Source organism: Leptonychotes weddellii, chromosome 2 (assembly GCF_054177405.1).
Source record: "Leptonychotes weddellii isolate Sample4059 chromosome 2, ASM5417740v2, whole genome shotgun sequence".
NCBI classification, from domain to species: Eukaryota; Metazoa; Chordata; class Mammalia; order Carnivora; family Phocidae; genus Leptonychotes; species Leptonychotes weddellii.
In genome coordinates, this window is record NC_138370.1 from 45,611,491 (window position 1) to 45,621,826 (window position 10,336).

General features: G+C 37.8%; 1 protein-coding gene across 2 annotated transcripts in view; it reads left to right on the forward strand.

The window, feature by feature from the left end:
• Positions 1-10,336, forward strand: part of HPGD (15-hydroxyprostaglandin dehydrogenase) — a 31,169-nt gene that overhangs the window by 17,345 nt on the left and 3,488 nt on the right. Inside the window, exons 5-6 of one of the 2 annotated variants that reach the window (XM_006729371.3) lie at positions 7,165-7,241; positions 9,948-10,111. In XM_006729371.3, coding sequence (XP_006729434.1) covers positions 7,165-7,241; positions 9,948-10,111 — 241 coding nt within the window. Of the gene's footprint in view, positions 1-5,617; positions 6,558-7,164; positions 7,242-9,947; positions 10,112-10,336 lie in introns of those variants that run through there. The other variant, XM_081810890.1, reaches the window with a different exon arrangement.

Sequence of the window (10,336 nt, forward strand, 5' to 3'; positions counted from 1 at the left end):
TAAGTAACAGATTCAACTTAATCAAGCATACATTGAGCATGTACAGAAAGGAAAAGGGGGATATGGATGTAACTAGGCAAAATTTCTACCTGAAGAGCTGTACATCAGTATCTCTTATCAGCATGGCAGAACCAAATGGTTAGCGTGACATAGACTTTTTAAACAGAAACATGATACTGAATTTCAAGGCACTGGGTCTCCCATGGCCTGAAGAACGGTAGTTGGACTGGAATGTCACAAGAGAGCAGAAATTTCAGATGAGCTAAAATATTCATCACCTTCTTTCATCTCTAGGCTGAAAGTAAAAAGAATCACGTGGTACCACCCTCTGCAAGTATTCCTGATACAAGGAAGGGGGCCTAACATATTTAGCAACTTCCAAGTCACAGGCATTGTGCTAAACTATTGGCTATATGATGTCACATTTACCTTTTACCAAGTCCCTACAACTTATAGTCGAACAACTATATATAACTTGGAAAATGTGGTGAGAATTAGCAGTAGTAATAACAACAACTTTTATTTTGCCGTTATTAGTGTATGTCATAGATTAAGTGATCCTACAGTATCTGGATCTTTATTGGTCAGATGTCAGCTGTTAGGAATATGTGAGCCACATTTCTCGTTTTGTACTGGCAACGTTCTTCATGGTGTCCATTTTGCTGTCTTATGGCTTAAAATTATTAAGAAGGCACAGACTAGAAGGATCAATAAGAAAGATGAAATATTGATAAGTTGGCCTTTTGAGGAATGGATAAAAAGACTTAGGGCTTCCTAGCCATATTAGGAAATGAATAAGTCTTCTGGAATCTAATATGCATAGATATTACCTAGGGATTTTGTTTAGATGTAAATTCTGACTGAGTAGGTCTGGGAGGGGTCCTGAAATTGTGGTGCTGGTCCTTGGACCACACTTTGAGCAGCTAGCTTCCAGTTTGCAGAGGGAGATTCACTGAGTGGCTACAGAAGCCCATCTCTGTTTCTTTTGATCACAGCACAGGCAAAGCCTGAACTTTTAGGAAGGAGAATTTTGGTGCAACTTTAGAAGCCACTTTCTAAGAATTAATAAAGTTAATTCTTAACAAACAAAATTGCCTTTCTGGAAAGATTTTTATTATAGAAGATGTCATGGTTTTAGGAGGGCTTAGACCACTTTTTATGTCATGTCACACTTTAAAACATGATTTGGGGGTGCCTGGGTGTGTCAGTCGGTTAAGCATCTGCCTCTTGATTTCAGTTCAGGTCATGATCTTCGACTGGTGAAGTCGACTCCCGCGGAGGGCTCCCCGCTGAGCTGGGAGTCTGCTTGGGATTCTTTCCCCTCCTTCTCCCTCCACCTCTCCCCCTCTCCCCCTCCCCCTCCTTGCTCGTGCTCTCTCTCTCTTTCTAAAGTAAATAAATAAGTCTTTAAAATAAATAAAATAGGTAAATAAATAAAACATGATTTGTTAATGGTAAACATGATACCTAGGGGGAAAAAAGCAGCATCAGATAAGGTGTTCTGTTATGTGGAACATCACATAATGAGGAAGTGCCTCCATTACTTTGGTCAGCTTTCTGCACGAATATAGATAAACAGATTTCTCACTAGTTCTCCCTTTTCCTTTGTCTTAGAGATGTGATAGTTAAAAACAGAAAGGTGGGTACATGGTTTCCTTTTTGATTGTAAAGAAAATGCGAGGGGTTCAGATTCCTGCTTTTTGGCATAGCTGCTGAACTACAATTTATCATGCAAAGATTGGTATCCTCAGATTCTCAATTTATTTTCCTAAGTTGAATTTCTTTAGTGCTTCTCTGTAATCTATTTCATATGGCTTCTATCCACTTAAAAGAAAATCGGTTTGGGGATCCAGTACAATTCCTGTCCGAACAGATTTCAGTTTTTTGCACAAAATCCTTTTGGATTTTTTTACATCCTACAAGATGTAGAGATTAAAGCTATCTGTTGCAAATATGGCCAGAAAGAATATTAAAGATGGAAGAACAAATGTGGAAATGGAAATTATATTTTTCTAAATGACTTCCTTGTATGTTCTGTAATTGCATATGTAATTTTCAGGTATTTAAATTTTTCTTTGTAATTATCTCATCAGTCAGTGGCTATTTGGTGGTATTATCCTGAGCAGTTGTAGAAACGATTTCTCTATTTTGTGGCTAGAATTTCTCCTATTGATTTTTTTTCTAAATCTATTGTTATGATAAACATAATCCTGTAACTAACTAGACATGTTATATTTTAGAGAAAGTCATTTTGGGATTCTGTAAGTGAACTTTGCACCATGCTGGGTCTAGAGTATTAGAGATAAAAGTTTTAGAGGGTTTAGAGATAGAGAGTTTTAGAGATAAAAACTCTATTCTTGACCTTAAATTTTAAATATAAGGTATCCATTTTTAAACACTAATAAGAAATGTCTCACAATATTAAGCAAAATGTCATTTCTTTGGAGACTGCCGTCTCGTTGCCATAATCCTTTGTTTTGTTGTTGTTCTTAAGTCCGTTAACATGAAGACCCTGTGCATATAGGTGTTAATTTGCAAGATGTTAAAAACCCAAATTAAGTACAGCAGCTGGTCCTGTAGTCCTAATACTGGCAAAAGTCCCTTGAAGTTGGATGACGGGCACCGATCTAGCAGTTCAGCCAATGAATTTCTACTCTCCCACTGCACCAGGGGTCTTCCCATTAGTCTGACACGTTTCAATGGAGTATATATTATTTTATTTATTTGAGAGAGAGAGTGAGTGAACACAAGCAGGGGCAGAGGCAGAGGGAGAAGCAGGCTCCCCACTGAGCAGGGAGCCCGATGAGGGGCTCGATCCCAGGACCCTGGGATCATGACCTGAGCCGAAGGCAGACGCTTAACCGACTGAGCCACCCAGGCGCCCCTCAATAGAGTATATTTTAAAGACTACTTCCCTATACCTTGTACTTGAAAGGTACTAAACACACAGATCTTAAATGAATGTACTTCTGTAAATCCTCTTCAATCAGGATTAATAGCCCACAGTTTGCCACGGTTCAGAAACCAAAGAAAGTTAGGACACTGGACCAGATTTGTGGCATTTTAGTTCAAAATGTACATTCTCACAAAAAGACATAATGTGGATAAATAAGTCTATAAAACAAGATTTGGGGATGTTTCCTCTTAAGGAAAATATTTATATAAAATAATAGCAAATAGTAGAGTTTATTATGTGCCAGGCGCTACTTGAAGTATTTTATGTAAATTAGCTCATTGGAGGCTCAGCAGCTACTATGATGGCTCTGGTTCACAGAAGAAAAACACCTTGGTAGCCAGCACTTCTTCAAAGGTCACATAGCTCATTGTGGTGGATTCAAAATTTGAACTCGGGGGGCGCTTGGGTGGCTCAGTCAGTTAAGGGTCTGCCTTCAGCTCAGGTCATGATCCCGGGGTCCTGGGATCGAGCCCCGCATCAGGCTCCCTGCTCAGCAGGGAGTCTGCCTCTTCCTCTCCCTCTGCCACCCCCCTGCTTGTGCTTGCACGCATTCTGTTTCTCAAATAAATTTTTAAAAAGATTTAAAAAAAGTCCTCCCTGAAAAAAATTTTTTTTTTTTTAATTCAGCCATCATGGCACCCAAAGTCCAAACTACTATGGTATATCATCCCTCTTGACCACTTTGATTAAAAGGACATTTTTGAGTGGTTAAATAGTATAAGAAAGTGTTGGTCATGAGATGTTTGATTGGAGCAGTGAGATGGAAGCCCAAGTAGAGTGAGTTGTGCAGCAAATGGGAAGCAAGGAGAGTTGAGACAGTGAATAGAGTAACTCTTTTCAGTACTTTGTGTTGTCAAGAGATATGGAATTGTAGCTGGAGGAAAATGTGAGACCAAGGGTATTACTTTTAGATAAGTGATACTGAGACATGTTCATATCTCAGGAGGAATGATTCTCATTTGATTCTGCACTTGATCACAGTGACCACTGTAGGCTTCTTAGAATACTATCTTTAATTTCTATGACACGGTGCTTAGCTTGTCTTCTTCCTACCTCTACTGGTTCTTCCTTCGCAGTCTCTTTTGTTTGGTCATCCTCCTCTACCAGAGACGGCTGCCATGTCTGGTTGTGTAGGTTGTAAACTGCAGGAATTTGGGGGCGGGGGAGGGCAAAATTTACACTACCATGTTAATGGTGTTTCCAGAGTCATAACATACACACCCTGCACAATTCTACCTGCTGACCCTGATTCCCAGCCTCAGAATACATTTTTATTTGAAGCACACAGAAACAACATATATTAGTGTTTTAGGGCTAAGGTAAGTAACAGAAGTACAGTTAAAAATACTGAAGCTAGACCACAATAGCAATAGCATTGTGTGTAAAAGAAAAGTGGCTCTTGAGATCCAATAGAAAATGTTGGATTTCTGAAATATTCAGAACAAAATCATTGTTAAAAAGAAAAACAAAAACCTTAAAAAAAAAAAAAAAGCCTTTCTCTACCCATTTAGTCTTCTTTTCACAATAGCAAACTGAGGTACAGATAGTAAATTTCCACCTGGATTGTCCATTGGCAAGCTAGGGGGAAAGCACTGCGGATCACTAACCCACCCTACCTGTTTGAAACATAAGAAGCAACAGTGAAAATCTATATGTATGGGAAGATAAAGAAAAAAAATCTGTATTTAACTAAGTTAACTACGACTTGCTTAAGTAACTGAAAAAAAAGAATTCCCTTAATCTGTAATACCCTAAAAGTGGAAACAATCCAGATATCTATCAACAGATGAATGTATATGTAACTGATGGGTATATCCGTACAGTGGAATACTATTCAGAAAAAAAAGAAAGGAAAAATGAGCTATTGATACACACTACAGCATGGATAAAGCTCATAATAATTATCCCGAGTGAAAGAAGTCAGACCAAAAGAGTTTACAATATATGATTACATTTGTATAAACTTCTAGAAAAGGCAAACTACAGTGACACAAAGCAGATCAGTGTTTGCCTAGAGGGAGGGGAAAAGCAGAAGGAAGAGATGACAAAGGGGCACGAGGAGACTTTTAGGTGATGGATATGTTCATTATCTTGATTGTGGTCATGGTTTCATGGGTGTATACATATGTCAGAACTTATCAAACTGTACACTTTAAATATATGTGGTTTATTGTGTGTCCGTTATACCTCAATAAAGCTGTAAAAAAATAGAAAAGGACACGATTTCTGAATGTCTGATACTGATTTATACAGGCTTTGATCTAATATCAGAAAGTGAAAGCAATGCATAAATAGACATTTTGCAGGATAGCAGTGAAAATGTCATCATAATGTTAACAAGATTCATAAAACCGAATGCCACTTTAAAAATGCAAACAAATTTTTCACATTCTGGTCGCCTTTACAATTGTGTCTTTAGAGGAACGTCTGTGTTTTGTGCTTGCTTCTTAGATGGAACCAACCTAACACTATTTGATTTATTTCACTTCTGTGACACTTTGAACTAGCTTGGGTTCAGAAGTTCAGTACCTTCGCACAAGTGACAGAAATTCATTCCGAATTCATCTTTGACAACATTTATGAACGGTGTCCTTGTGCTTTTTTGTTTCTGTGGCTGCGTCAGCTTATCTCTAACTAAGGTTCATTCTGCATTTCCTGCAGTCCGTGAACACCATCCTCCAACCAACTGCCTTTGTCTCGTAAACCTTTAAGGAGAGGCAAAACAACGACTAACTTAGAAGAGCAAGCAGCAGCAATGTCTGGCTGCACCTACTTATTCCCTTTGTCCCCAACCCCTAACACACCTGTGTACCCTGTGGAGGCATCATAAATTCTTGTTGACTGACACCGATGAACTTAATTAACTTACACATTTTACTTAAGCTAAGAAACAACAAGCACGACAACAACAAGAGAGCCACATGGTACAGTACTTTGAAATCACTGGGTGGACGCACTATGTGTGATCTACCATCCTCAGGGATTTAAACTGCTCTTGAGCAAACATACTTTATAAATTGAGACCTGGCAGGCACCCAGGGAGTGGTTAAGGTCTGCATTTATTGCTGAACTTCGACACAACACGCTCGACTGATTGGTGGTGCTCTGGGACTAGTTAGCTGGGTGGAGATGAACGTGTCTCAGCAGAATAATTTAGTATTATTAACGTGACATTTGATATTAATAACATTATAGTAATCAGAGATCACTGTTGCTTGACTCAGATATCACAAATTTAAAAAATGTTAAAATGAGTTAATGGGGGAAATCTGTTAAAAACTGAAAAATACGCATGGCTCTGGTTTAAAGTGTCACTGTTGATTAGAGAATTGATAATGATGAGAAATAAACTTGATAGTAACAGTTCAGTAAAAGGTTTTTCCTGTTGTTTTGTTTCTTTTGGGGGGTTGGGCCAGGAGGTAGGGGAGAAAAGATGCTGTGTGTGCTACAATACTAGTGTTTCTGCAAGCCATGAATTTAATCATACATCCGAGCAGTTACTATTGTGTATATGTGGAAAATTAAACCAATTCTAAAATTGCTTGAATTCTGTTAGAGTACATAATTATGAAATGAAATAAAATAGGATCATACATTCTTATTTCTGGTTTTCTTTTCTTTTCTTTTTTTAATTTCTGGCTTTCTTTACCTAAGTCATGGGCAGGAAGATCTAGGCATCTCCTACAGCTCAAAATCAAAAGAAGTTACTTTGACTTTTCTTAAACACTTTAGAGGCACCATTCAGTACAATAGGCGATGGGGAAACGCATACTAATTTATAGCAAAGACAAGTCATCTCCAAGACTCCCTTCAGAAACTTGGAAGCCATTTGGAAGTCTTACAAAATGAAGAATAGACACTTTTTAAAATCAAGACTTAACAACTGAAAATTGGTGGTAACTTACTGGGTTTAAAGGTGATTCTGTTTATGTTTCAGATAATATTTACTTCTCTTGACAGAGGGTCAGGGAGACAGAAGGACTTACCTATCACTCTCGGCTTCATTCCTGGGCTGTAACTCACATAACATCAATTCTGGCCAGTATAGTAGAAATCATGGAAGGAAAAATGTCTGGTAATTATTGTAGTGTATTTTGTAGAATAAGCTTCAAATGGAATAGGCATGAATTACTCAATCGCATAGCAATTATTGGATTTTTATCTGCTTATTTTTTAGTGAAATTGTGTAAATTTTTTGTTTGTTTCAGGGCTCATGCCTGTGGCCCAACAGCCTGTTTATTGTGCTTCAAAGCACGGCATAATTGGATTCACACGCTCAGCAGCGGTGAGGACCTAACAACCACAGTATCTCTTGTTTTCCTTCTGTGCATATATGAAACATGAGTTCTATAAAGCAGAGGGGAAGAAATTCAGAATTCAGTACATCTGGGTTAAAGAGAGAAAAGTAAATTTTCCTTTAATCTTTGTTATAAAAGATGGTTTTCAGATCACATCAAGGAGCAAGTGAAGAAGAGATCTTTTAAAAATGAAGTTGGAAGGGGCACCTGGGTGGCTCAGTCATTAAGCGTCTGCCTTCGGCTCGGGTCATGATCCCGGGGTCCTGGGATCGAGCCCCGCATCGGGCTCCCTGCTCCACAGGAAGCCTGCTTCTCTCTCTCCCAATCCCCCTGCCTGTGTTCCCTCTCTCGCTGTGTCTCTCTCTGTCAAATAAATAAAATCTTAAAAAATAAAAATAAATAAAAATGAAGTTGGTCCTAAACACAGATGCATTATGGAAAAATATCCTAAGGGTAAAAAAAAAGGGGGGGGTAAGACACTCTTTATTTTTAAAATTGACTCCAAATTTAAAAATTTATTAACTTTAGGCCTCCTTGAGTAGAATATGTAGTGTGTTTTAGGTATCACTTATCACTGGAGATACGATAAAAAGGCGAGCACAGAGGGATGGGACCAGAATTTACCAGAGAGAGTAGTCAAGGATGACGTCTCCACGGGGCCTCGGGTGACGGGTGTACAGAGGAATGCTTGCCTTTTTATTAACCGAAAGGAGGCATTCTGAATGGAACCTGAGGAGCAAGGGGAAAGTCAGAAGCCAGAGCCAGACAAAAAGCAGCTTATGGGCCCCAGAAATGAGCTTTGATTCGAAATGCAAGCATCAGTGGGTCTTTTATGCAAAGGAGTGACAAGATCAGGTTTCCATTTTCAGACCATTCTGGCTGCTGTTAAGAGAATGCATTAGAGAGGACAGGTGTAGAAGGGGATAAAAGAGTTGGGGGAATCTCTGCTGTGATTAATCTAGGTGAGACAAAGAGAGGGACCAGACAGAAAAAGATAGAGAAGAGATGGGGAGAAAGAAAGTAGATGCATGAACGGTAAATGTTCAGTCAAAAAGGAAGATAAGCAGCTCTCATGCTCTTAATTCAAGTTGATTGGAAATTTTTTATTTACTTTGCAGAGATTTAATCTTTAATTCAACTTTTAAGGAACACATAAAGCTATTACAAAACAAAATAATTCTGATGAACACTGAGTGTTATATGCAACTAATGAATCATTGAACATTACACCAAAAACTAATGATCTACCATATGTTGGCTAATTGAATTTAAATAAAAAAATAAATAATTTTTAAATACCAAAAATCTCCTATTTACAATGACAAGAATGTAAATCTGTACAGTCAATTCTCATTATTTGTGGTAGTTAGCTCTATCAAATCACTTGCCAACACTGCAGTAGAGAATATTGAACTGTTGCTCCTCGGGGAAATATGGGGTTTAGTTCCTTTGAGCCTCTGGTTACAGCATTTTGAGCAACCAATCCATACATAGTCTAGTCTTATGTATATTTCTATGTAAAGACAGCCCATTTAATATGTATTGTATTTGATATGTATTAACATGACCAACAGCATTTACACCTCATGCCTGCATGAAGCTTATCTAACATATGAATTTTCTCTGTAAGGTATATCACAGCCTTCCCTCACTTAGGAACACTGAACAGCACTTCACCACTATGCTTGGGAGGTGTTTTACATAGCAAAGTCACCAACAAAAGGCACAAAAATGGGAAAAACATAGACTAAATATATCACAAAGAGGACATTTGTTTATAGTGTAAGAGCTGAAGCAAGAACATCTTTTTGATCTTAGTTGGAACATTTGCTCTGTGCTTGTCCATAAATGACCACAAAAGATCCATGATTGTTGATTTTGGGGGTTACAAATGAACTTTAGCAGTAAGTTAATGGAATCCAAAAATAATTGACTACATTTTGTTTTATAAACAGTTCAAATAAAATCAATAGATTGAAATTAAGCCAAAGAATGCTAGTCTGAAAATACTTAAATTGCCTTCCACATAGTGCATATTATCAAGAGTATCTTTATAATCAATCAGAGTCCCAAACGTTCCACTAACAGTATTTTTTAAAGAAATAGTCTCTTGATATACAATCCTAATCTTTAAAAGCAAACTTGAGAGATATTGATTCTGAGCCTCGGCTTTTTACGTTTAGCTTCCTGCAGAGTTCAGTAGATAAGAGCAGCTTAGATAATCAAGTATTTTCAGGAGTTTCCCAGCAATATTGATTTTTAAAGAATTAATTAGCTGAGGCTTTCCAGAATTAATTTGATACTTTAGGTATGTATTCTTTTATTTTCTTTTTTCTTTTTTTTTTTAAGATTTTATTTATTTATTTGACAGAGAGAGGGATAGCAAGAGCAGGAACACAAGCAGGGGGAGTGGGAGAGGGAGAAACAGCCTTCCTGCTGGGCAGGGAACCTGATGTGGGACTCGATCCCAGGACCCTGGGATCATGACCTGAGCTGAAGGCAGACGCTTAACGACTGAGCCACCCAGGCGCCCTATTCTTTCATTTTCTGCTACCAGTCAACCTTAACATTGTCATTGTTAGATCACTAGAAGGATCACCAGAGTCTTTGAAATGGTTTTAATTATCAGTGTGTCCCATGGTATACATTTACAAAGCAACTGAAACCTGCAACCTTCTACTTCTAATCCACAGATGGCAGCTAATCTCATGAACAGTGGTGTTAGACTGAATGCCATTTGCCCAGGCTTTGTTAATACACCCATCCTCGAATCCATTGAGAAAGAAGAAAACATGGGACAATATATAGAATATAAGGATCATATTAAGGATATGATGAAGTTCTATGGAATTTTGGAGTAAGTAAAACTATACTGATCTTCCTTTATATGATGGAGCAAAGTACTATCTAAACATAAGTCATAAAAAGGGAAAAAACCCTTTAAATTTGAGAAACTAAGGGTGCTTCAAAGTGTTGATTTAGCAGACTCTCTATTTCTCATTTTTTTTTATTTTATTATGTTATGTTAATCACCATACATTACATCATTAATTTTTGATGTAGTGTTCCATGATTCGTTGTT